The 26,942-nt window shown below is 34.4% G+C and overlaps 5 protein-coding genes across 8 annotated transcripts; 2 read left to right on the top strand and 3 right to left on the bottom strand.

Annotated features, from left to right (window-relative positions):
- Positions 1-1,597: 1,597 nt before the first annotated feature.
- On the bottom strand, positions 1,598-4,881 carry Trs33 (trafficking protein particle complex subunit Trs33). The gene is made up of 3 exons (XM_089640748.1): positions 4,449-4,881; positions 2,982-3,245; positions 1,598-1,763 (listed from the first exon to the last, which is right to left on the bottom strand). The coding sequence occupies exons 1-3, from the start codon at positions 4,533-4,535 to the stop codon at positions 1,638-1,640; spliced, it is 477 nt and encodes a 158-aa protein (XP_089496874.1). The 5' UTR covers positions 4,536-4,881; the 3' UTR covers positions 1,598-1,637.
- Positions 4,882-7,013: 2,132 nt separating this feature from the next.
- On the top strand, positions 7,014-8,482 carry Hexim (Hexamethylene bisacetamide inducible). Its single transcript, XM_089640747.1, has one exon. The coding sequence runs from the start codon at positions 7,172-7,174 to the stop codon at positions 8,225-8,227; it is 1,056 nt and encodes a 351-aa protein (XP_089496873.1). The 5' UTR covers positions 7,014-7,171; the 3' UTR covers positions 8,228-8,482.
- A 3,268-nt stretch (positions 8,483-11,750) lies between these two features.
- On the bottom strand, positions 11,751-12,672 carry LOC149417063 (tRNA-specific adenosine-34 deaminase catalytic subunit ADAT2). The gene has a single exon (XM_089641153.1). The coding sequence runs from the start codon at positions 12,648-12,650 to the stop codon at positions 12,177-12,179; it is 474 nt and encodes a 157-aa protein (XP_089497279.1). The 5' UTR covers positions 12,651-12,672; the 3' UTR covers positions 11,751-12,176.
- Positions 12,537-22,761, bottom strand: Smug (Single-strand-selective monofunctional uracil-DNA glycosylase). 4 transcript variants are annotated; one of them, XM_089641151.1, is made up of 6 exons: positions 22,595-22,761; positions 22,386-22,489; positions 17,820-17,939; positions 16,615-16,758; positions 13,821-13,976; positions 12,537-12,952 (listed from the first exon to the last, which is right to left on the bottom strand). In XM_089641151.1, exons 2-6 carry the CDS (start codon positions 22,407-22,409, stop codon positions 12,680-12,682), a joined length of 717 nt encoding a protein of 238 aa, XP_089497277.1. In that variant the 5' UTR covers positions 22,410-22,489; positions 22,595-22,761; the 3' UTR covers positions 12,537-12,679. The 4 variants fall into 4 exon arrangements, with proteins under 4 accessions (XP_089497277.1, XP_089497274.1, XP_089497273.1 ...); XM_089641148.1 differs by lacking the exons at positions 22,386-22,489; positions 22,595-22,761 and adding exons at positions 21,647-22,146; positions 22,280-22,296; XM_089641147.1 differs by lacking the exons at positions 22,386-22,489; positions 22,595-22,761 and adding an exon at positions 21,647-22,343.
- A 3,114-nt stretch (positions 22,762-25,875) lies between these two features.
- Positions 25,876-26,919, top strand: Mocs2A (Molybdenum cofactor synthesis 2A). Its single transcript, XM_089641157.1, has 2 exons — positions 25,876-26,078; positions 26,646-26,919. Exon 2 carries the CDS (start codon positions 26,650-26,652, stop codon positions 26,917-26,919), a length of 270 nt encoding a protein of 89 aa, XP_089497283.1. The 5' UTR covers positions 25,876-26,078; positions 26,646-26,649.
- The last annotated feature ends 23 nt before the right edge of the window (positions 26,920-26,942 follow it).

Raw genomic sequence — 26,942 nt, 5'->3', positions numbered from 1 at the left:
CATGCGTAAGTCAATTTACTCATATAAAATAAATATTTAGTTTATTTGCGGCACATTCCAGAGTGAAAGATACTCTCAGTATCTCCCTGGTGTAAGACCACCATTCAGAATTGAGATGTTGCTTGAAATGGTTTTGGCCGTGTTTGGTGACCAGATCTGAAGAGCTAGGTACTTCCCCACCTTCCTCTTCCCCATCTCCTTCCCAGCCCCACAACCTTCAGCCTCATAACATACCCCATTTGGGGATGCCATAGTCTCACTGGCTCCAGACGATTGGGAGTAGTTAAGACTCTTTCACATATATATATTTTTATTTTTTTAAAGTTCTAATTTTGAAAATCAAAGCAAATCTTAGTTCTAGAGTTCATTGAACCCTAGTTTCACAGAGACACCACTAAAATTATTATTTTTAATTACAAAAACGATTTGTTTTAGTAATTTATGGATTCAGCAAGATAACAGAAACAAAAGAAGATATGGCATGGAAGCGTGCAAACTAACACTATTATTCAAACCATGGTAGCGCTAAATATGTTAACAATCTTATTTTATTTATCATAATATATTCAATTTTATTTAGTGTAATTCTTTTATATGGCAGACAAGAGTATTGCACTCACCGCTCTGTTCAGCCGAATTAAACGAACATTATTATTATTATTAAAGCTGGGCGCTACTGTGAACGATGTTGGCAACACTTTTACAAGTTTAAATATGGAGAAATTGACTTCAAATGACGTTACAATACATCTAGACTCATTATTGTCTCACAAACTCAAGATAAAATGTGGCAAATAATAAACTAAGTTAACTAATTAAACTAAGTTATTTGTGTTTTAATAAAAAAAATAAACTAAGCACTCCAGTAAATTCTTAATTCAAACATTATTCAAGTATGATAAACATAAACATTCAAAGAATATGTGCGTATGAATAAAATAAACGATAGCGGGTGGCGTATTTGAATTTACGTCGAATACTACATTCTACATCACTGGTGGGACTGAAATAACAAGATATGCTCACTCGCTTACACTATAAGACAAACACAGAATACTGTATGAGACGTCCTACTGCTTTTATGTTGTGCTTCTTATACTTACGTGTTGCTACGTTCGCTTCTCACTTTCTCTAATGGTGCTGAAAATTTTCAGCAAACAATTTGTATTTGTCAAATTATTTGTATTTTTCATAATAAAATAATTTGCGTGTATTTACAAGTGACATCTTATTTCTTGGCTTTTACTAATGTTTGCCGAGTAATGAAAACATTTTCTCAAGCAATTTTAATGCAATTTACATAGAGGTAGCACACAACTTTACGCCAAGTGTGGCAGTTTAGTACTAAAACTAGGAAATCAAAAGCACCACAATTGAATTGCTTTTGGCTTGCTGTTATGAGATTTTTACAGCGCATCTATATATATTGTAACGTCATTGATATTTCCACGTAGATCCATTCAAAGGTCAAAATACCCAAAATAGTCACTTGGTTTCCTCTTAATTACATCCAATTTATACAAATAAAAAATCATAACCCATCTTTCTTGTTTCAATTATCTATGGAATTAAATTTTTTTGTAAATAAAACAAGCAATAATAATTAATAGAGTAATATGTATTGTGATAATATTAATTCAGTTAGGTTGGACTTGTATGTGGAATTTGACAGAGGGCATGGTCTGAACCTCTGCGGTGACGATGCTGTTAATGCTCAGACTGGCCAGGCCGCCCCTCACCAGGCCGCAGGTGTACGCCACAAACTGCGAAAATAAAAATAAATTGGCTATGTTATAATCGGTAACCGGACAAAACAGAACATGAAAAAAGAACAGGCTAGGTTAGCTTTTTTCATGTGAAACATCTTTTAGCACGCCTAGGGGGGTAAAATCGACGCTTGCGTACCAAGATGGGATCTATTCTAAATGATGATGAATTTTTAATTTGTGATATACATATTTATCTCTGTGTATTGAAATAATAATAATAAAAGAATTGCTTTATTATCAAAAATTTAAGGACTTGTTTACTTTCATCTGCCAGGCTTAACTCTCTGTAGGAGTGTGTCATCTTTCAGGATGCTGTGTGTAGGGTCCTTTTGGGGAGAGAATGGAGTGAACATGAGTCTCGAAAGGATTAATGACGCTAGTTCTTCGTGGCATTTTCACCTGACAGCATTCCCACCTGAGGGCAAGATTGCAACCCTTTTCTTAAGATAGGGGAATCTTTCAAACGGACCCCCCGTTTCTGCACAAACTGAAGACTTAGTGAGGTTCCATTTATTGTTTGATTTGATTTGAAGAGGACTCAGGATTCGGATGGGTAGAGTCACCAAGAATTCATATTTAAAAGCCCCTAAAAGGGGCGTTAATAAATAAATAAAAACAAGGCTACAAAAAATATGTACATTGTATTATGTTAAGGCCATGCACTATGTAGTGTAATATTTTAAATTGAGCCGCTATCAATAACAACCCTTACGTAGATGGCGATAAGGTTTAAATTCCTGCTCAACACGATCCGCCTGTTTTGATTAATGCAAGAAAAAAACGTGGCCAAAAAGTGTCTTTTATTTTATTTTGTGGATGTTCAGGCATAAATATTTCTTTTTTTTTCGATCATTTTATAAATAACTTAATTTTCCACATTATACAATAAAATCATAACCGAAAATGGGTTCATAAGTAGGAGATTTTGAACTTTAAAGCAGTTTTCATAGGCCTTATACATTATTTTATCTGGGCTTATAAAAAGACTTATCTAACACCCAAGTATTCGATTCTCGACAATTCAAGTATCTGTTTACCGTCTCCGCTTTAATTAAAAAATTATAATAATTTATGACTGAAACCGTCTCCAGAAAGGGAAAGTATCGGAATAATTAGGTATAGGTATATTGAAAGAGGGAATGGGCAATGACAAAATTTTAAGAGCATAACTAAGGTCATATACAGACTAACAAATATTGTTAATTTCCTTACCCTCGGCGCATATTCTAGGTACTGATGTCCATTGGAAAACTTGGTGAGGAAGCGGAAAGAGTTATCCTGCAAGACGTACACCCCCTGGTGGTTGGTTCGCAGGTTGTCAATCTGTTTCTTGTAAATGCAGGTCCAGAAGTCGGTGCAGATGAACTTCACCGTGTCCAGCTCGTCCTTGAATCTCGGCCACTCGCGCGTCAATCTTTCCATTATTTTATAACCCGCGGAAAAGCCAATATACTCAACCACGGATAAATCTGTATCCTGAAATTAAAAACATATTTAAAAGATTTTTAATTCCAATAGTGATTAATACAATACATCCTCACTGGAGTCACCCTGAAATCCATGTAAGGGTCCAATTAGTGAAAACGCGGATTATAGTGTATACATACAAAATATGCTAAAAATTTAAAACAGATTACCTAAAAACAGATATTTCATAAAATAATATTTTTTTGGTATAAAATATTAAGGTGTCATGTTTAACACATGCGACTGTTGCTAGTTTACACAGAGGACTAACCGACAATTGAAATATCCTAAAACAATAATAATGAACCCTGGTGACCGGTAAACTGGTCAGCTCTAGCAAGCTAGACGGCGGTATAGTAACTGAGTGTGTACGAGTGAGATAACCCAACCCATCGGTGTACGAAGCTTGACACTCGAGTCTAGGCTAGCGGCGGACTATTGAATTTAACATACGAATACCGGTTAATTAGAGAGCTTGATTTCGTGCTTTCAAGTTGTGACGAATCATATTTCGTCACAATTAAATTTGAATTAATAAGTACGCCCAAAGACAAAGAAAATTTTGAAAGACGTGGATCGCAAGGACAAGAAGGGAGAAGGGCAGGGAGAGTCACGGGTCTTATAAGTTCATAGAGGAAAAACAGTCAAGAACGAGATAGGGGAGAGTCAAGATCGAGACTTTCGCAAGTGTCACTCCATACAAAAAAAAGTACAAAATGGCGGCAAAGGGATCGTTTTATAATGAAAATTTTGAATTTTTAATAAAAATAGTATTATTACGCATCTTTTATCATCTATCCCGACATAAATGGTTGTTTCTTCTAGTAATTAAGTTGAAACGGAGTGTAATTTCCATAATCTGTGCCTATTAAAAGTACGGCGGGTAGGGAAATATTTACCAAAATATTGTAATCAATAGGTTCACTTTGGAGCGGTTCCGCCCACTTAATACATTCAAGCAATTTACCCTATGTTACTTGGTTTCTATAATTATAAAAATAATAACAATCTTATTCATTTTATATTCCTGTTTTTGTGTCGACATCCTCATAACCATAACGTTTTAGAAAAATAGGATAACAGTGCAATTTACAAAAGTAAGACAGTAATAAATATAAATATACCTGACAACTAATCTTGGCTGGGAGTTGTTAAAATTCATATGATAATGTGTATTATAATAGTTAAATTAAGTATAAACCTAAAACAAACCTTAACATCCTTGCTGTCACTTTTCTGGTCAATAGCGTAATTGATTATTTCGCTATGCAAAAAGTCAAATAACGTTTCATCTGCCATAGTAGATATTCTTTACAAATATTCGTCACAATATTATGTTTGGCTGATATTAATAGAGCATATTATTTATAAAAGAAATATTTCGTTACAGGTAGTAATTATTTCGCTTTTTGATGTTATGACATGTAATATGTACTGAAAACCTGAAGTTCCCAAATGAAAGACTACTGTTTCTGGGGTGACATAACATTAGGTTACAAAAATCCTTTATTATTTATTTTTCAATATATAATAACTGTAAAGTTTGTATTGTAGTACAAGCATAAATAAATCACTCACAGTATAAGCAAAATTGACATTATTTGACGGCTGTCAGGTTTGTTGATTTCAGTGTTACAAACAGTAATAAAAATGTAACTATTTTTATAATCCGTGGTTGGGTACCAGACATTTTATCACAAAAAATGATTAAAAAATAGTGAAAAGCCGGGATAGAATGCCAAATAGTGCCATAAATAATTTTTATGAGGATTTACATAATATATTAATATTATACATAATTTGACTAACCCAAGAACGTTTTTTAGATGAAAATTAAGCTTTTTCCAGAGAAAAGAGCTTATTTATATAGGGTAGTAGTGGGTAGTGGTGAGTGGTTTATTTATGGGGTAGTATATTTCCACATAAAAGTGTTGTTTTTTTCCAGGGATCCTATAATTGAAAAGAAAAACTAAAGACAAAAAGGTGGTAATATATATAAATTTGGTTGTATCATTTTTGCTAGTTTCACAGGAAATATTAATTAAATCTTGGCAACGCTAGGTGCAATGTTATAAAAACACTGATATAAATATTGAATTATAAGTCAGTTTATATATTTGTGGAGGAGATTTGTCCGCATAAATAAACCACTCACTTCTCCACGACCATTCACGAAACAGACTAAAACAGATTCTCGTCGCACTGCTTAGAACTCTGAAACCTATGTCGAATTGATTTTGAATCTGTGTATCCTTTTACATCGCACTGAACTTTATGAGTTGACATTTTCGGTGGAACAATATTGACAGCAATATTTGTTTTGACATCGGCCTAAGGAACATGAACCGCGCACAAAAAATATGTTTGTCCGCAACAAGAAGGGTGGAAAAGCAAGAATTCGTGAAATTAGTGCAGTCTATTTATAATCATGAACTTGTTTATGCAACATACAGGCGGCGCCGTGGGAGATGCACCTTCCTTATCTCAAACAGTTGTGGGTGGTTTATTTATGAGTTTTTGTATGGAAATAGAAGAGATGTAATCTGTTATGACGATAAAAGATGTTTGAAAAAGGGTGTTTCTTGTTTTTTTTTTATTTTTTATTGGGAGATATTTGAGATAGTTGGTACTTTTATTCGTTTGTTCCGAAAAAACTACAAATAAAAATACAGACTCATTCGCTTAGTCAGTCAGTGGTTGAATAGACAACTGCGTCAGGTTTCCATCCAGGCATCGTTGATTCAATTCCTGGCTTGGTCCTCCATCATTGCACAAGGTATTGTCAGGTTATTGGTAAACCTGGATGTTCGTCTTTATTTTTTGTCAAAGAAAAGTAAGTATATTGATAAAGCAAAACTGATATTTGGAGAACTGTCTAAGAGTGGAAGATACTCTCAGTATCGCCCTGGTGTAAGACCACCATTCAGAATTGAAACTTTGCTTGAAATGGCTTGTTTGGTGACCAGATCTGAATAGCCAGGTATTTCCCCACCTTCCTCTTCCCAATTTACTTTCCTCCCCACTACCTTCAGTCTCACAAGATACCCAAATTGGGGATGCCACAGTTTCACTGGCTCCAGACGGTTGGGAGCAGTTGGGACTCTTGTGCGTTTTCACATAAAAAATATTTCGTACGTACAAAATTTTAGTGTTTTTTTTATAATAATTTTAAAGAAGTCGTCTTTGGCCACCCTGATTAACACCAAATCAAATGGTATATTTATTACCATAAAAGTTGTTCTGAATTAATTTTACCCAAAAATGTTGAATACCCCTGGAAAAGAGTTCGCAGAAATTAAATTTGTGTATTTGCTTAGTTGTTCCATTTTGTTTGTATATCTGCTTGTTAGTGAAATGGTATAGGTTTATTGAAAATTTAAAACTGACACTTTATATTTTTCTTTGATTTTGCCATTGCCGATGAAAATATTTGGGAGTTTGGAGAAAATCGAATTTTTATGAAAATCATTTAAGAATCTATACATATGGCAAACTTGCAAAATATTTTTGTTGGAAAATTCAGGAAAATGTGTATTCTCTGAACGAAAAATATGCACCTTATATGCCTTAAATATTATGACACAGTCGGGAAAATTACATAAAAAATATGTTCCGGGATTTAAAAATGACGAACTGTTTTCATAAATGAAGATCCGTGCAGCCAAAGCATAAATTGACATTTTTATTAGGTGGTTTAAAACTCGACACTCGGTTGTCCTCCTGAAAACTGGCCCATAGAAAGGTAGAAAAATAGTCATAGATAATTAAATGGCGATTGTTGCCGTTGCAGCGAAAAGTGTACGTTGGGTGTGTTCACAAAAATTAAAGTTTTTGATTATAAGCTGAGCATTTTTGAGCTGAAACCTCTGTAGTATCTCGTGTATTATGTGTTAAATAAAATTTTGCATAAAAATATTAACGTCATTCGTTCAGAAATGGATACATGTGATGCAAAATCTATTGTCCAAGATGGCAGTCAACAACAAACAAATGCGATAGAGGTGCCTCCTATTGTAATCGAGGATAAGCAACTTCAGGGGGTGTCGACAGGTGGCGACACGGGCGTCAAGAAGAAGAAGACAAGGCGCGGCAAATCCAAACGTAAGGCGAATAAACCTTACGCCAAGTTACCATGGCACCAGAGGCGGAATCCTATCGGGAAGAACTCAAAAATAAACCGAAACAGGAAATTAGTTCTAGCCCAAGCCAAGTTGCACGCGCCCTACAACACCAACCAGTTTCTGATGGAAGTCCACATGCCGGAGTGTGAAGGAGTCTTTCAAATACCCAAAGCTCCTTCAGCCAGGACCCGAGACTCCAGCTTCAGTGTGGATAGTGAAGAAAATTACTTTTATTCTTTGCCAGAAGATGAAGAAGATTTCTTGACAAAAGAATTCTCTAGTGTCTACGAAATTGCTCAAAGTGAACGGATGGCCAATATGCCGAGGGAAGAGTTAATTGGAGAAAATTTGGTTTTAGAAGCCAAAGTTGAATCTCTCACCAAACGTTTGAGCCGATTTGAAAAAGATGATAAAGCTACTGGCGAAGGCAGCAAGACTTGTAGGATTGTGGAGGAACTCCAGGCCAAAGTGAAGGAACACGAAGATTTGATCAGAGAATTACAGGCTTCCAACGAGACCCTGAGGCTGCAAAACGAACGACTGACCCAGCAGAAGTCCTCTCGGAATAGCAGTGCCAGTGTGGATTCGGAGAGTGATTCCTCGTCTAGTTCCAGCAGCAGCAGTAGCCAGGGCTCGTTCCAGCTGATTATAGGCTGCCCCACTGATGGACCCCCCTTGACCAACGGCACCCCTATGGTGAACGGCTTCTCCCACTCGCCTTCCCCTGAATCTCTAGTGAACGGACACATTGACAGTGATGAAGCCTTGTCCAACGATGACGAGGCGTCCAACGAAGATGTTGATGAAGTGATAATAGTGAACGGAAATGGAACTCACGAACCTGAAACCCCAAACGTTGCGGAAATCTAACTAATGCACTCACATTATATTTTAAACTAGACTTAGCTGTAAAAAGCACTGACTCTTGTACAAAATTCTATTAATTCTAGTGTTTGTTTATTCTAAGTTGTTCTCGGCACGCTGCGTTGTGATGAAAGATTTTACTTGATTATTAATATATTTTATTTACCAGTTTTAGAAATTTTATAATATTAAAAATATATGCAAGTATGTACTACTTTTAAGAATATATGGTTTTGATGAATGTTATTAAATAAACTGGCTAATTAATAATCTTATTCTTGTTCTCTTTATTGGTTGATCTGTTATTTTCTTCCAATCCTGAACTATATTAACCTACAGAACGTACTGGTTCAAATGGTACCTCATAAAATAAGCAATAATAATAATTTACTCCATCCTTATTGGAGCCAATCAATTTCCTTCCGCCCATAATTGTTTCTCCATTGACATTCCAGGCCTTGCTGGATTTACATTAACGTTGTTGACAAGACAGAAAAAATATGTGCGCATAAAAATTATTTTATTATTATTAGTTGATGCCCTCATACATATCTAATTTCACCCTGTGATAGATCACTCTACATTCTTGCGGCTTAGTCTGTATCGCCTGCCATACATTCCCATAGGCAGTGTATGGCAAACGCCAGAAATAGGCCAAACCATGCGTATAGCATAATGTGTCTCTACCCTAAGTTTAAAAGAAATTCAATCCTTTCTTCTCTCTGAATGACAATCCAAGAGAGTTTTAAATTAATTTATATCATCGGTGACACATTGTGGAAGTTTGTTCCATGCTTCAACTACTCTACTTGCGAGGTTTGGATGCAAAAGGTGTTTTGTTCAGTTTCTATAGTGTCAATAGAGATTTACATTTGTTTTGGTGGTGAAGATAAAATTTTGAAAGTCTCAATCAAGTCAACCCCTTTCTCTTCTTTATTTTAATGCTGGTAATTTTAGTTGTTTTGAATCTTTGTCTTTCAAAGTATTTTGTGAATCATCTGTACTCTCTCTATTACATCTACATCCTTTGCAAAATATGGACTCCATATTTGGAAAGCATAATTCAGGAGATGTCGTACAATGTTTTTAATTTACTTATTAAATTTAAGTGCAATCAATGCCAGTAAGAACAATTTTCTCTTATCAAGAAACTAATTACACAACAATTTATTAAAGAGATTAATTATTTCTTTATTATAGTAAAAAAAAAAACTAACTAACCGTGGTGCCTTTTCTCCACAAGTGTATGCAAATAGGATAGAATGCAGAACAACTCTATTTTGGTACACACACACTACACACTACTTGTTTCATTCACATTCATACTCTTAACTTCTACTCACTCACAACATGATTCAACTATTTTTATATGACACCTCACAAGAGCGCCCATGTCTGTACAGTGGAAAAGTAGGGGAGCTATGTCACCACCCAATTGGGCAGTGTTGTGAGGCGGATTAAGGTAGGGGCTGTAGGAAGGGATTTATTAATGCGGGTCTTGAAGGGGTCCGCATTATATGAAGGAGGAAAACCAGATTCTGGTAGCTCGTTCTACATATGAGCCGTCTTACACAAAAATTAGTCGAAGAGGTGGTTCCTTCTCATGAAGCCAACATCAACTGTGAACGGGTGTTCCGCTTGTGTACGTCGAGTTTTATGCACGTGCACCGGGGATTAATGCTGCTAGCTCCTTAGCATGCTCCATTAAAATACCCGGAGAACAGACTCAGTATGCCCAATATCAACTAAAGCACATACCCTAAAATTTTCATAATATTCCCAACTCCATTAACACATTGGCAGCACTTACTTGTACTTTTAATTTGGGACCTCTGCCATAGGTCACCCCAAGTGAGCAGGGGTGGCCGGGTTCATCTGGTGAGGTGTGTTCAGGTGGCACCTGCCCACCAGCTGCGTGGTGTGCCCGATCGAGAGAGGTTGGTAGGTTATATTCATATTCTGATCACACTTATCCCTAGATTCCTACCCAACCTCATACCTTCCAGAACTTCTTCTCCTTCTTTTCTTTAAAAAAAACCCTTCACACGGCATACCAAATTTTACATAAGCCCTGTGTGGGGTTAATTCATTTGTTTTTAAATTACCTAGTCCCTAGAGGCGCTAGTGTAACATGTTGCATTCCTTCCAAACAATGGTGGCAAATAATTTAATTTATTTAGTTCTTGGTGGCAGTGGTAGACTTATACTTATAACTGTTATGCCGCTAAGTTAAACTTATAGTTTGTCGATGCTATTGTTTGGGACTGCGTAGATTTCAGGTCCACCTGAACATGTTAGTGCACCTATATAGACATGCCGGATGCCTGAGTATCTGGAGCCAGTCTTAATACAAACTTAATAGCTGCTTTAATATTTTTTATGTACAAGTAAAAAAGTAGAAAGGTTGTACAGGTTGTTGATAGCTTATTTTCATAATTTTAGATTTCTGAATAGTGAAAATATTTTACATAAAATCCAACAAAATGTATGAAAGAAAACCAACCCGCAGAACTAGCGTCGCTAGGAGGCGCTAGTGTAGCGTACAGCCATCAGAATATATGGAAAATGTCCTGACAGTTGGAGGTGTTACAGTATTTGATTCACTTTCTGCGGCAACCCTTCCTTTTTCCACTAACTTTATATATATTTTTTCTTCCTTCCAAATACAATAATTTGTATGGAATTTAATTTTGTAATTTTTTTTACTTTGTAAACTAGTTATATTATTTTTTCGCAAATGTACACTCCTCTTCCATCCACAAGCAAATGCTTTTAATGGAAGTGTAGTATCAATTAAAACAGTATGACTTGTAAACATTGTATATTTATTGTAAAAAACACAAATAATAAACAAATAAAAATAAAAATATTTTCCTAAATGCCTTTCTCCATTCATCTGCTGTACATGACCATAGTTTAAAAAAATAATAATAGTCCAAGCGATGACCGTAAAAATCCCATCCCATAGGCTACATGAACCAAATTAGTACTGGGCTTTAACCTCAAATAAGATTAGTTAAAAAAACGCATTCATCCAGATTTCGGGCCGGGAGGAGTCCTCGAAAGCGACGACTTCCGGTGTCATTTTTGGGATGAAAATATACGACGTGCCACACGAATGAAATCGATGTCAGAATTTAGATAAAAATTCCCTGTTTACGAATATGTCGTTCGGCCGAGGAGAACCTTGTGGTCTACGCGATTATTAGAGCAAAAAATATCTTTCTTCTAGCGACATTTTTAAATTACCCGCGTAAGGAGCATCAGCTTGGTGAGCGGTACTAATTACTAATTAAGCCACTACTAATTTTGTTCATGTGGCCTATGGGATGGGATTTTTATGGTCATCGCTTGGACTATAAGGATGGGTTGTTTCAGAGAATTTGAACAATTCATCAAATTTTGAACTTGATTTTCCAAGGTTTCGTACTTTAGGACGGGTTGTTTTGGAAAATTTGAAAAATTCTTCAAATTTCAAAGTTAATTTTCAAGTTCTTCAAAAGATTTTTTCAGGTTCTGTTATTATTTCTGTTCTGTAAAGCTACTAGCCTATACTGATATAATAACAGAACTTGAATAGGACTTTCATAGAACCTGAAAATTAACATTGAAATTTGATGAATTCTTCAAATTCTCCGAAACAACCCGTCCTTAGTAGTGTCCCTCGCTCACCAATATCAAACCATTTTTTTTCCTTACACATAAAATTTAGAATGTGACTGAGATTTATAGATCTTCCTATTTTTTGTATAGGATTCATCGAACGTTCATCCACCTTTCTTTCAATTTAGGCAATAAGAATTCAGAGACACAAGTTCTTTTAACACAGTTTTTATTTTTCTTATCTATTACAAAACATATAAAATCCACATAGACTTGATAAAATAATAACTTCACTTGACACATAAAACAATAAAAAAAAACTCATATATATATCATAATTTTTTTGAGGTTATCAAGATCTCTTTTTTGCCTTGGATGCCGGCGCCATGGGGTTAGTCCCTTTATAGAATAACTTAAGCAGGGCCAAGGCTTCATCCGCCATTACTCCGCCCGTTTGCAAATAACAGTTCTTATGCAGATTTAATTCTCCAAAGACGGTGTTGCCGCCAAATCTGTCATTGGCGCACCCGTATACAACTTCACTAACACCAACAATCCGCAGAGCATCTGCACACATTATACAAGGTTCAACAGTCACAAACACTCTTATATCCTTAAACACAACATCGGAATGCAATTGGTTTTGTTTACAATAGTCTACAACCTGGTCAATACAATTTATCTCAGCATGCCTTGTTGGATTTCTCGTTTCGTTGACTGTGTTTCGGCCAACAGCTATTATCTTTGCATTTTTGACAAATACACATCCAACGGGTACTTCTTGAGCTGCCAGGGCTTCATTAGCAAGCTCAAACGCTGCTTTCATGTAATCGTTGTCGTCCTTATTGTTCATTTTCATAATTCGAAGAAATGTCCTGCTACTGAAAGCTCCGATGTAACCTCGCTTCTCGTTGCGTACGTTATTGTGTATGGGAAGGCGGGAGGGTTTAAAACTGATCTTTCAGCAGAATGCGTATAATTAGATATATTATAATTGGAGGATTCTTCGATGACTGGTGGTTGTTGGAAATATGGCATAAGTTCGAGGGTTTCAATCACTTTGATTGTTTTTTCTTGCCAATTGTTGTTGCCGAGGGTTCTTGGACTGGGATGGGGAATCAACAGTACCTGGAACAAAATATAATTGCCATTACTGCCAGCTAAATTCCGATTTGGGAGGCGGGTATGGGTACCGCCGGCCCGGAAACCATTTATTGGATAAACAATGGCTCTGCGATAGGCCACCCCAAGTGATTCGCTATGTGACTTAGCAGGGGTGAGAGGGTTCATGGGGCGAGGTTTGTCTAGGTCTTGGTGGCGGATGCGTTTGCCCATGTACTGCGTGGCGGGTCGGATCAGAAGAGACTGGTTGAGGAAGACCTTTTGACCACACCAGCCGGACTTCATCTCCTTCCTTTCCCTAAAAAGATCCTTCACCCCCATAGGTCCTGAGGGAATTTTTTTTTCATCAGGGCCTCCTGTGTGGAGCTAATGTAAAAAAAAACAAGTCGCCCCCACTGATGAATTTAGTAGCCACCTCAGGTCTGGTGCCCCAAAATACTTTTGACTTACCGTTTGATAAATTCCCCCATTTTAACAAATGGATCGCAATCTTTAGAGCACAGGCGTCAGGTGGGAGTACTGTCCTCGTTATAACGGTATTTCTATGGAAAATGCAAAGTCGGGAAACATGCCCCCAACATTTGTACACATTTGACATTTGTCACATGGGAACAGGTCGTTTCTACAACTCATTCTTGGCCTCTGTGTTTCCTGAGGAGTTAATGTAAACACAGGTCGAAAATGGTTAGTTTTCAAGGGCCATTATTTGAAGTTGCAAATAAAAGTCAAAATGTATACTAGTCCCAGAGAGAGGTTGTATGTGATATCATTGTTCTAGTATCTTCTGTCTATTTCGTTTTCACACATGACATGTAAGAAGGAAGAGAACAATCTTCGATGACGTGCACGCATTGTACCAATCTCTAAAACATACCTTGACATCATGGTTAAACCTTGCAGTCTTCAGCAATTTAATAACTCGGGCCTCCACAAATCTGCCGATACAGATAATAATATTTACTTTGAAAATATTTATGGCTTCAATTAATGAGGCGTCACATAGGCTGAAAAGTGTTCCTCGTTCAGTAGCCTGAAAAAAAAACAACCGTCTAAAAAATACAATTCTTTCTGATTTATTGATGATTTTTATAAAAATTTTAGGGTCTTGCGATCCTATTACAGGGAATGATAAATATGAACCTCTAACCAGAGATGTGCAAAATGGGTACCCAAAACCATTTGAAATGCAAAATGGAAATGGGTCAAAACTTTTCCATTTGAAAATGCAAAATGGGTTTAAGAAAAGCATTCCAAATGCAAAATACCTATTTTCAAAATGCACTGAAAATGCAAAATGGTTTCTCAGGTCAAACAATTAAAATAATTATAGAATTTTTAAACAATTTTGTCATTTAATAATGGACATCAATGTAGAACAAACACATTACATGATGGTAAATCCAGAAACACCACGACTACAGATTATGAAACCACAAAAAATTTGCGCGGGACTAATGTTGCCAACTTAACCACTCGGAACATTAGAACGTCAAAAGACGTAAATATGATAATAGCGGTCAAGACATTAGTACGTCTTTTCACGTAAACGCGCGAGATTTTACAAAAATCGATTTATTTCCATCACTAGTATACGGATTGCCATGATTTAAAAAACAAAGTATCGATAATGAATAACGCTACGCGTCTGTATTCAAGAATATCTATGGAATCTAGAGGTGCATTATCTAAGTCGATTGGATTTGTCATCTTGTTCGTTCATAATTTATTGCGTTTTTAAATAATTTATTAAAAATATTTTAGTACGGACGGTTAATCTTTTGAGGTGACTAATAGTTTTTAATTATATTTCTTCAATATATAAAGTGTTATTTCTTTATGATACTCAGAAAACAGTACATTTTTCACAGCTTTGAAATAATGGTCAGCGATTTTTAGATATTTTTGACGTTTTCAGAAAATGTATATTTAGAAACGCAAATATTTACGTACAACAGAACAATACGATAGTGAATTTCATAATCTTTCCAAAACAGTTTTTAGAATGAGGCTACGTTTCCCAAAACGTGAGTTATGAAGTTTTTAACGAAACTCGTGAATAACACAAAAATTTTCGCGTTTTGACAGTTCGCAAAGGAACACAAAGTAAATAAAAGTCCTTTTCTGAGAGGTTAAAAACATAGAAACTTTTATCTAACATTTAATATTAAAGCGTCATGGCCCCATGTTCAGTACCTATTTGAATTAGTATTTTTTGTAATGGAGCAACATGACAAATATAAATTATCTCTCACGGCGAGGTTGAGGACCGACTGATATTTGGGGCTTATGAAAAAAAGATGAGTGGAGATAGTAGGAAGAATGTTGCAAAAAAGCATTTAAAATGTAAAATGCATTGAGAAAAGCATTTAAAATGCAAAATGCAAAATACCCATTTTGCATTTTGCATTTCCATTTGAAATGGATTTATTTGAAATAAAGCACATCTCTGAAGAGAACGTATTAGGATCCTTTGGGAGGAATGACACAGGAGCAACCGGTTTCTTCAGTGAACCCATAGAGGGGCTGTAGAAGTTTATTACATTGTCTACTATTGTTTAACTGTTATAAATACATGTCAAATTTGCAATTTGACTGTAATATGTACTATGTAGTAAAATTGTGTTCATTTTTAAAATTGTGTATTTATTTAATAAACCCATTATGTACAAACCAAAATTTACCAAATTTAGTAATACTTTCCATTTAATTTATTGCAACATGTTTTTTTTAAATTTTATTTATTTTATTTTATTATTTTTTTTTTTTTATGTGACACCTCACAAGAGTGTCCCTGCCTGTGCAGTATACAGACAGTGGAACTATGTCACCACCCGGTTGGGCGGCGTTGTGAGGCGGAATAAGGTAGGGGCTGTAGGAAGGGATTTGTTAATGCGGGCCTTGAAGAGGCTCGGATTATAGGAGGGAGGAAAAACAGATGCTGGTAGCTCGTTCCACATACGAGCCGACTTACACAAAAACGAGTCGTAAAAAAGGCACGTTCTCATGAAACCAACGTCAACCGTGAATGGGTGTTCAGTTCGTGTCCGTCGAGTTTCGCGCACGTGCACCGGTGCATCAGGAATCAATGCTGCCTACTCCTTGGAGCAGGCTCCATTGAAATACCTGTAGAACAGACACAGCATGCCTACATTGCGTCTATGCATTAGAGAAGGCAATCGGTCTGTTAACAATGGATTGTCAATCAGACGGATCGCTCTCCTTTGCACAGATTCAAGCAGGTTTATCAAGTATTTAGGGGCACCAGCCCAAAGGTGGCTCCCAAATTCAATAGTTGGGCGGACTTGAGACTTGTACAGGGTCAGCAGCTGGTCACTGTTGAAGAATCTCCTAGCCCTGTACAAGACGCCCAACTTTTTGGAGGCCTGATTTACTCGGGCTTCTATGGATCCCCGATACTTGAGCTGGTCTGATATAGTAACTCCAAGCATTTCAATGGAGTCTTTATTGGGGAGAGTGCTCCCATTAAATTGCACCAGACAGTTGGGCAGTTTGCCAAAACCGTGCCCTTGTCAGGACAGATATAATATAACATATTATGGGTATAGTTAAAAGGCAATTAGGGCAGGTGGAAGGAAGGGGGATTGAGGGTTTATACAGTGTTATGCGGAACAGGTGCTATGCATCAGGTTTGATTGATTAATACCCACCTTTAATTCTGCTGGCGTAACATTTTTACCAGATTCAGTCATAAGTTGTAAGGGGCAATAGTTGTGAACAAAACTGCTACGGAAGAAATTTTCAGGAGTTCCGCATAACTCTTGAACAAGACTCCAAAACCTTTTGCCACTTATCTGTTAAAATAGATATAAAATTATGTATAAGAATGGTAAAAAATATATGATTTACAATGAAGGAAATAGAATAGAGATTGATAATAAATATTTATACCTATTTCAAAAATGGAAATGCTGAAAGACATACATATTTTATGTGGTATCTATCTATTGTATCTCCGCAGTTTTCTCACAAACTCTTTTAAACTCTTAAGGACCACGCCCGAGTATACTCGGGCGGCTATTATGTGCCAGAATTCGGAATTCATACTAAAGAAAATTTTTAATTATTTTTTCACACTGTGCACCACAACATCAATATTCATTTCCCATTTTGGGCCTGAAATGGCTTTTATATGAGGATATATATTTTGAGTAAATAAAATTCATTGATAAAAAAACGGTGTTTTTTTTCCATTTTTAATTTTGAAATGATTACTGAAGGGGTTAAACAATAAAACCTGGCTTCAACAAAACACTAAATTTGAACAATTCATCAAATTTCAAAGCTGATTTTCAAGTTCTGTGAATGTTTTATTCAAGTACTGTTAATATTTCAGTTGTATGAAGCAACTGGCCAATAATGATGCAATAACAGAACTTGAATAGAACCTTCATATAACTTGAAAATAAGCTTTAAAATTTGATGAATTGTTCAAATTTAAACATTCATTTTCGGGTTCTGAGAAAATTCTTTTCAAGTTCTGTTATTATATCATTATAGGCTAGTTGCTTGACAGAACTAAATAATAACAGAACTTGAAAATTAACTTTGAAATTAGAAGAATTGTTAAAATTCTCCGAAACAACCTTTTATTGTGATAGATTTACAACGATATCTTAATTAGAAGACGGATGGAATAACATGGAACCCAACATCGAGGTTCTCACATTATTTATTATCCTCTTATTATCGATAGCCAACGCCATCTATGGGTAACCTAATAGACTAATCTATTGGCGTCTGGGTGAGCTCATACACTAATATCAAGGATATTATACTATCCATTGAAAATTTTAGTAAATTTAACATTTCCAAAATTCGAAAAAAAAAATAAAGTGGGAGTTAAAAAACATACCTCTGATCTTTTACAATCAAATCCCAAAACCGGCCTGGTTTTGACTTCTCTCTCAGGTTTATAAATAACTCCACCCAACTTCAACCAGTCTCTGACAGCATTTATTTCTCCAAATGGAACCTACAAAAAGTTCATAGATAAAACATAAGATTTTTATCAAATCTAAATAATTACAATTACCACAATATATTATGTACCTGCACAATATTTTACAAAATCTGGTCAATTATTAGTAGGTAAGTTATATTAATATTCAAATAGTTAATTGAAGACATAGCGAATATCGTCTATGTAAGTTCAATACCACACACGAGCCAAATAATAATAAAAAAATGTGTTTTGGTGCTTTCAGTTAGCGAACAAACCGCAATAATTGGCGCATTCCAATTTTTGAAATTGACCAATAGACTACAACATGTACTTGGTTAAATCTTAATTATGATAATGTTGGTAGTTCTTATTAGAAGTATGATACAGTTAAATATGACTGAAGGAAATAGGGTAGTATTAACTCAGTGGTACAGCAAAGCCCCGGCAAGGCTAAGGTCCTGGGTTCAATTCCTAGATGCGACCATATCTTTTCTGTTTCAAATTTTCGTTTGAGAATCTCTAATGGTTATAAATTGTAGGGTCCTTTTAAATTCAACACCGTTATTTTTGAGAGACAACCTGAATCACTTTATTTACAGTCACCATGAATGGACACTTTTTACAGGGTTTTAATACACTAGTTCTTTAGGAACCTAGGCTTTTATATGAAAAAGTGTTCACCAACACATTGACACCTTCAAATTCAACACGCAGCAATACAGGACACTGTTCTTACGGACGCGACTTAACAGCAAGTAACTAGCAGAGGCAAGAACCTTTCATAATTAATATGACCTAAATTTCACAGGTGGCACTAATGGTATATAATCAATTCAATTACTGCGATCAAAATAATACACTAATATTGTGTTCAGTTATTAAATAACAGTTACATGGACATTTGAAGCCGTGACTTGCCAGTTGAGAGATTTACCCCTGGATCACAGAGACGCAAACGATAGTAAAAAAATATTTTCTAATATAAAACACGATTACAATATACTATACTGCTTTTAAATTTATCTTTTTACTGACGAAATCGCAAGGTTTTTTGTTCGTCGTATATATTTTACACATGAATGAATGTGTATAAATATAAATGTTGCGATGCCTAAACACATTGCTATATCAACATGTTTTTCAGTGGGATTTTTTTCCACTTTGTCGACAATTTTTAATCTTTATTGAAGAGACTTTTTTCACCAGATGGTTCATTTTAAAGGCAGAAATAATCAAAAACTAGAAAGTTAAAAGATAACTACACGCGTGCACCGCTGTATTTGTCTAAAAACAATTTATTAATGTCAGAAGCGACTGCCGGCAGCGATTGATTGTGTAAAATAGTAGAAAAACTGTGTGCTTTAAACCAGACCAATTTAAATGAGACCAATGCGATCTATTTTTTCGACTTTTGTATGAAATTAATTTGGGACTGGAAGAAATAAAAGACACATGCAGAAAAACAATGGATTGAGATATCACTGTAATGTCAAATGTCCGAAGAATGTAAAAAAATTCGGAAAAACTAACCTTGTGGTACTTCTTTTTTTTGGTTTAAAAAAAAAATATTATTTATGGTTAAAGAAATAAATATATTTCTCCTTCTAACTAACTACATAAATAAAAGCTACATAGTATAACAATAATACATAATATTTTATCTAAACAATTATTCTACAATTAAAGGACATAATTATTATGTGACTTACCTCAACAAATTTATTACTTATTTAATTAAAAAAAGCTATAAGCCTTAAGAATTAAAGTACAGAGTTAGTACACACTATGTGTAATGAGCTCTAATTAAATAACGATGAACTTCCAATTAAATTAAAACACATAGATAATAATAGAGTACTTGGATAAAGTGACACTTTTTTTTTTGTCTTTGACTAACTCAGTATAGGTAATATTCGAAGGCAAATGAGCGTATAAGGTTGACACTGCAATTGCAGTGCTTCATACCATGCAGGGACATGATTATTCAACACTGCAAATGCAGGGGTCCATATATAAATATATAGTAAATTTACAATAAAATAATGTTTAAATGCAGTCAGCACCTGGCTAATATTATGCCTTCAAGGTTTTGCAACAGTGATTGATACAATATCAACATAAAATCTTGAAGTCGTAAAATTGTATGACTTATAACCAGTGGCGGTTTTTCATAAAGGGACGATGGGGTCTATCGTCACCATATAATCCCTAAACCTACTTAAAGAGGAAATAGTTAAAACCAGTGGCGGTTCTTCCCTTAGGTCAATTGGTGTTTGACCCCCCAAAATTATAAGACAACAATAATAATATTCAATTATGTGCATCAAAACATTTAAAATGTAACGCGAAACAGCGGCGGCGGCGAGTGACTAGCAGTGACATCTGTTGTCTCTAATAGAAGCTTTCATTCACAAGTCCACACGATTCGCTGGGTCAATTTAAAGAATGTCCAATTTGGCATCTTCTGTCCCTACGCGCGCCATAGAATAAACGAGATGGCACTATATTTTTCGTCGAAGTAAAAATTAGCTTCCGAAGAAAGTTTAGGGACGCTTAGGTCATGACCGTGGGGGAGACAACACGGTGAATATTATATGTTTTACAGAGATGGTGACATAAACAAATGTCGTTTTTTCATTTTACACGCTTGTAGTGTGTGGAACAATGGTTGTTTTTCAATTGCATAGTTCGGGAAAGGATTAGAATAATTATTTATGTTGTTATCGATTTAGAATGAAACAAAACAAAAAACGTAAAAAATCATTGTCAAATAGAATCAAACACTGATTTTATTTATTTTAATGTTGTGGACAACTACATTAAAACTTAATATCTTAAAAATAATTTGCCGTAAGTACATGGATTGTGTATTTATTTCCAATTTATTATATTAACATAATATTTATTTAGAGTCCGCGACTCTAAAACTCTATAACAAATTGATATAGTTAATAATATATGGGCATTTTTCACAATATCAAATAAAGATTAGTCACACATTTTTTTCAAATGACCTACCACGACTGAATCCCTAGAGCCGCCTCTGGTTAAAACCTTATTTTTGATTTTTTTAAGCTCAAAATTAGAATAGTTCCTATGGACAAACTGATGTCCGCTCCGCGACCTTCCTCGTGATTTACTAAAGCATAAATGCACACATACATAATAATAACCTACACACTACTTGAGGTCAAGGCGCTGACGCCGCTGAGCATTGGCCATGTGCAGTATACACAGCACAGTCAGGGGACGTCACTGAACTTTTTCCCTTGAAATTCGTATTTCGTGCATTTTGATTCTTTCGCTAGGAATTCCCCCCTACCGCGCATGCGCAATTGTATGTGAATCTCGAAGGGGACAGACTTGAAAATCCCCTGGCTACAATTGGACGGTATGCTAGACGGTATGTACGCGGGAATCGCGCACATTCAAATTAAGTTTGGTGATAATCTTGCAAGATACGGTGCTACTTTTATTATTCTATATTATAAATTGGTTAAATGTAGATAAATTACTTTCAATTTTGTTTGAGAAATTTTATACATTCTTCGGGTAGTGAGATTTCAGTACACATAAAAGAATCGGGGGGCCATCGAAGAAGTGCTCGAGCCACCACTGCTTATAACTGTAAACTCTAAAGTCTTGCTAGATTCTGACAGGAATATCATCATTACAGACAGGTTATCTTATCGAAATTTCTTGCATTTACTTACTAATATTAATTAATTTTGACTTACGCCAGTTTGTGACATTCCCCACGGTCCAGGGTTCATTCCAAGGAACATAAGACGCTTAAGATTATTACAGTAAGTGTGAATGTAATTTTTAAATACATCGTACGCATATTCAGTAGGATTGTATACATATTCGACTGGTCGAGAGAATTTAAGATCCCTCAATTTAAAACTCAGGTTATTAATGCTTGTAAGAAATGATGAACAAATGTCGGGAAATGGTGGCGTTATGATGTCTTCGTAGATATTATGATGGTAACTTGGTTTATAAGCATTTTCTGGTATAAAATAGTTGGAGATGACAATGGGATTGTTATCAATGTTTTCGAATGGTTCTTGCTTTTCAGTTGTTTCCAAATCTGGTATATCACTTTTAAATCGTTTGTTAGCACTCATTTTTATTTAAAAAAACTATGTTATAAAGTTTTTACACAATGAAACTCAAGCGTTGTGACAAACCCGGCTCATACAACAGCGTAAAATTCGTAATGGTTTCTAGTATACTTACATTATTTTAGAAGCATTAGATAGCAAATGAAGATATACTAATTAGAAGCCAATCAAAAGATATAAATTTCTATATTGAAATTAGATAATGATTAACATAATAAAATAACTAAAATCAATCAGTTCTACATAAAGTTCAGAGTAGGTAAACGTCAAATTCGGCCCGGTCAAACGCATGCATAAATTGACATAAATAAACCAAAACCAACGCATATAATTCCATAAACACACTCACGTCAAACGTCAAACTCATTAGCATAAATAATGCTCATTAGAGATGATCGATATGTCGATATTCCTGTCCCAGCCACAATGCACCGGTTCCTTCGCTGACTAATGCTTGACATAAAATAATAAAGCAATCAAATTCAATGTAAAATCAATTTTATCTAATCCATGAGTTATTTCATATATATTATAATTTATTATTATTTTAATTATTACATATATAATATTAATTATAATATTTTTTAAAACTTCCGATTTAGTTGTCCGGGTTAAGTCTTCCCCAAAGGAAAAACTTAACCCTTCCACTCACTTTTCCACAAATGATCAGCTAGTCAATCAACACTATGTAAGTGCATTATATAAGTAAAATAAATACAAAACAATACAAGAACAACAACACGTCAAATCACCAGATATCAAATGGGAAAAAAAAATTCACCGTCTCCAGATATTTTCATATCAGAGGGTTCGGCTCGGTAGAACTTCTAACAGGGCCTATAAATCCTACTGATCCCTCAACATAAATATTTAAAAAATCTTTTGTTATCCTACATGTATTCAAAATGACCGACTTTTGCATCTTTATATATAAATTTTTTGATAGATCTAATACGCCTAAATTTTTAATTAGAGAGCTAGGTATAATGCCAGTAGCCGAAATAACGAATGGTAATATTTTTATAGTCTGAGAATGCCAAATTCTTTTTATTTCATTTCCTAAATCTGTGTATTTTCTTATTTTTTCACTAACAGATTTTTGAATATTACAGGAATTTGGAATAGCAACATCAATGATATAAGTTATTTTTTTAATTTTGTCATGTAAAACTATATCGGGTCTATTATGACTAATCGCTCGGTCTGTTAGTATAGTTTTATCATAATATATTTTATAAAATTCGTTTTCTAAAAATGAATTTGGTTCGTATTCATAATATGGTACTACATTACGGCAGTCAATCAAGTTATGTTTAATTACCAAATTTTGGTGAATTATTTTTAAAACTTGATTGTGCCTAAATGTATACTCGGACGGTGCTAATATAGAACATCCCGATATAATATGTTCTATAGTTTCCGGAAAAGCCAAACATTTTCTACACAAATCATCAATTTGATTTGTATCTTTGATTATATGCTTTCTATAATTTTTAGTATTAATGACTCTATCCTGAATTGCAAGCATAAATCCTTCTATTTCTGCGCTCAACTCTCCAATACTCAACCATTTGTTTGACTTAATTTTGTCAACATACGTTTGGTTGAGATAATTGAAGTGTTTTGCGTGTAAAATTTTATTTGACCAGGAATCTAATAATTCCTGGTTGGGATTTATAAAAATGTTGGCATTCTCATCGTATAAATTTAAAGGTGTAATATTTCTATCTGCCTTGCAAATTATTTTGTGCATTTCTGAGCTATGAGCTTTCCTATGGAAAAAAGTTCTTAGCATTTCTACCTGATTATATTTCAAAGAAGTTATTTTGACTATACCTCTACCTCCTAAATTTCTAGGTAAATTAACTCGTTCTATAGCTGAATTTGGATGATGGCAATTAAACTTTGTTAGCGTAGTTCTAATTAATCTTTCTAAGTTATCTAAATCTGTATTAGACCATTTAATTATGCCAAATGAGTACGTTAATAGAGGTATTGCCCAAGTATTTATTGCTTTTACTAAATTTTTAGCAGATAGATTGCATTTTAAAATTTTCCTTATCCTAGTTTGAAATTTAATCCTAATATCATTTTTAATACTACTATGGTCTAATCTATTTGATTGTGGGTATCCTAAATACTTATAAACCTCATCCCTTTTCATACTAGTAATTTGGAAATTTCTAAATATACTCTCGTCCCCATCTATAATTTTGCCTTTCTCTATATGGATCGTTCTACATTTATCTAAACCAAATGTCATTTTGATATCATCTGAAAAGTTTTTAACTACCTCGATCATTTTCTCTAAATTTTGTTCAGAATTCGAAAATAATTTTATATCATCCATAAATAATAAATGCGAAATTGTACTACTCTCCCTTGTATTACCCTTAACTTTTATTCCAAACTTGCTTTTAATTAACATTTTAGATAGAGGATTCAATGCTAAGCAAAACCAAAGAGGACTCAATGAGTCTCCTTGAAAAATCCCTCTTTTAATTGAAATGCCCGGTATTACTATTTTCTTACCTTTTAAATTGATAAGTAAATTGGTATTCCAAAAGGACATAATATTTTCCAAAAAGCTAATAATAATGGGGTTAATTTTATATATTTTTAATACTTTGATCAGCCACGAGTGCGGGACACTATCGAAAGCCTTTTGGTAGTCTATATAGCAAAATATATTATATTATAATATATTATATTATATTATAATTTCTAGAATTTGTAACATTATTTTTTTTTTTCATTTTGGATAAATTAATATTCTAAAAGGAATCAGTTATAAAAACTGCCGATTCCTCAGGGAAATAATATCGACGATATATTAGAATATACTTAAGAGATGCTGAAGAGTATCGAAATTCGGATAAAGGATTTGGTAGAGTTGCCGAAATCCGCTACACGCAAAATGCGTATTTATTTAAAAATAACATTATTTGATTTCAGCTTAATTACTACTAGAAACAATAATTTAAAAATAACATAATTTGATTTCAGCTTATTTACTACTGGAAACAATAATTTAAAAATAACATAATTTGATTTCAGCCACAGACATAGGAATCATATGTCTATGATTTCAGCTTATTTTTACTGGAAAAAATAATTTAAGTCGGGGGACATGGAAATGCATGCACAAAATAGGTTATTTGTTTGGGTTATTTAGAAATTAAAAGTATTTCTTAACATTCAAAATTAACTCAGAACGCGATTGAGAAAAAATTGAACTTTAATGCATCTTTAAGTTGAAACAAATGTTATATTTTTTAAATTTTGCATTGCGTGCAGCAGAATTCGACAACTTTATCCTCGTCAAAACTTTATTAAAAAAACTAAATTAGTGCAAGACCTGGGTACAAATTATGAAAGGCGTTTTCTCGGGAACTGACTGAAATTTTTGAATCGTACTAAAAAAACATGGTCTGATGTGGAATCAATAACAAAATCAGCATTTGTAGAAACTTATCATTTTAACGGGCACAAGTGCAACACTTGGGTTCGAATTACAAAAGCCGTTTTTTTAGGCTCTATCGCGCCGAACTAACTAATATTTTAGAATCGTACCAAGAATTAAGGCATAAATAAACCACTCACTCACGAATTAAGGTATGAAATGGAATCAATCCAAAATGTAGCATTTTTAAATACTATTAACAGTTACGATATATTTTATCGATCCATACAAGTTCCAAATATTGGAACGCAATGCTGTTACCTTCTATCTCATTTTCCAGCATAAACATAAATAAACCACTCTCAGCATAAATATATGTTTTTCAGTGACGTCTGGCTTTATTTTACATTGGCAACTCGTGAGCGGTGGTTTATTTTTGGGCAACTCGGGCAACACTACGCCAGTTTCAAGTTGAGTGGTTTATTTCCGGGTTTATTATTTTATGTTTGCAAGTCGCAAGTGGTCGCGAGATGTGCCGAAGCTTAACTATTGTTTTTTTAAATTTATTTAAATAAACTGGGTTTCTTCGCTTATTGTTTTATGCAAAGTAATTGTTCTACTCATCAAACTTTTGTTATGGTAAATATCTTATATACATACTTGGTTCTGACTCGTGTTACGTCAAAATGTAATTTAAAGTAATTATTTAACGTTTCTGATCAATTTAATTGATTAATATCTTAGGTCATCGTTGATTGGCTTCATTTCCACGAAAACTAATGTGTCATATTTGAACCACTGTGATTAAGTGAAAATTTTTTCTCTAAAGTTAACTTATTTTCCTGTCTATCTAATGCTTGTCGCATGACCGTATTTTTGAGATCGTTTAAAAGTAAATAAATAATCATGGTAATTATTTACCTACGACTACCGTTTGAGAAAATATTCCGTACATGTTAGGTTAGGTTGGATTAGGTAGAATTAAATCACAAACCAGTCTATACAAACTTAGCGTAGCCCACAAACTACTTGAAAACTGGGATATAACTCTAAAGGGGACGCGAGCAGGCGTTATTAAAGGGGCAATTTTTTTGTAGTAGTAAAAACGGTAGTCGTAGGTAAATATTTACCATAATCATTATTAACATACTATACTTAAATTACAACGACTATTTAAACCAGCATTAAAAAACTTTTTCTTTTCAGGATTATGGATATGTCTACTGTCTCTGTTAAAATTTTATTTTTCGCTCAATCCAGGGAAATAGTTGGCTCGAAGGAATCTTCTATAGTTGTTCCAAAGACAACAACATATTCACACCTTCTGGAGTCCATCAGTGCCACTTTTGGATTATCTAGTATCAAAAACAATATTTTGATTGCCAAAAACACAGAGCTGTGCGCGGACCATGGTGAACATCTTATTAATTTTGAAAGTAATGATGAACTAGCAATTATCCCGCCATTGAGTGGAGGTTAAGTATATGAAAAGAGTTGAATTTG

This window comes from Hesperophylax consimilis, chromosome 16, assembly GCF_061612785.1.
Source record: "Hesperophylax consimilis isolate HC1 chromosome 16, BYU_Hcon_1.0, whole genome shotgun sequence".
Lineage (NCBI taxonomy): Eukaryota > Metazoa > Arthropoda > Insecta > Trichoptera > Limnephilidae > Hesperophylax > Hesperophylax consimilis.
Note: the sequence above shows the minus strand (reverse complement) of the source record. Positions and strands in the feature narration are given on the sequence as shown.

Excerpts from the sequence above, each read along its gene's own strand:
- LOC149417063 (XM_089641153.1), bottom strand. The coding sequence starts at position 12,650 with ATGAAAGCAGCGTTTGAGCTTGCTAATGAAGCCCTGGCAGCTCAAGAA.
- Hexim (XM_089640747.1), top strand. The coding sequence starts at position 7,172 with ATGGATACATGTGATGCAAAATCTATTGTCCAAGATGGCAGTCAACAA.
- Trs33 (XM_089640748.1), bottom strand. The coding sequence starts at position 4,535 with ATGGCAGATGAAACGTTATTTGACTTTTTGCATAGCGAAATAATCAAT. Across the intron at positions 3,246-4,448 it reads GTGACAGCAAGGATGTTAAG|GATACAGATTTATCCGTGGT; the intron begins GTTTGTTTTAGG and ends TTTTAATTTCAG. Across the intron at positions 1,764-2,981 it reads ACCTAGAATATGCGCCGAGG|TTTGTGGCGTACACCTGCGG; the intron begins GTAAGGAAATTA and ends TTATTTTCGCAG.
- Mocs2A (XM_089641157.1), top strand. The coding sequence starts at position 26,650 with ATGGATATGTCTACTGTCTCTGTTAAAATTTTATTTTTCGCTCAATCC.
- Smug (XM_089641147.1), bottom strand. The coding sequence starts at position 22,039 with ATGAGTGCTAACAAACGATTTAAAAGTGATATACCAGATTTGGAAACA. Across the intron at positions 17,940-21,646 it reads GGGGAATGTCACAAACTGGC|GTTCCATTTGGAGAAATAAA; the intron begins GTAAGTCAAAAT and ends AACTTTTTGTAG. Across the intron at positions 13,977-16,614 it reads TTACGCCAGCAGAATTAAAG|GCTACTGAACGAGGAACACT; the intron begins GTGGGTATTAAT and ends TTTTTTTTTCAG.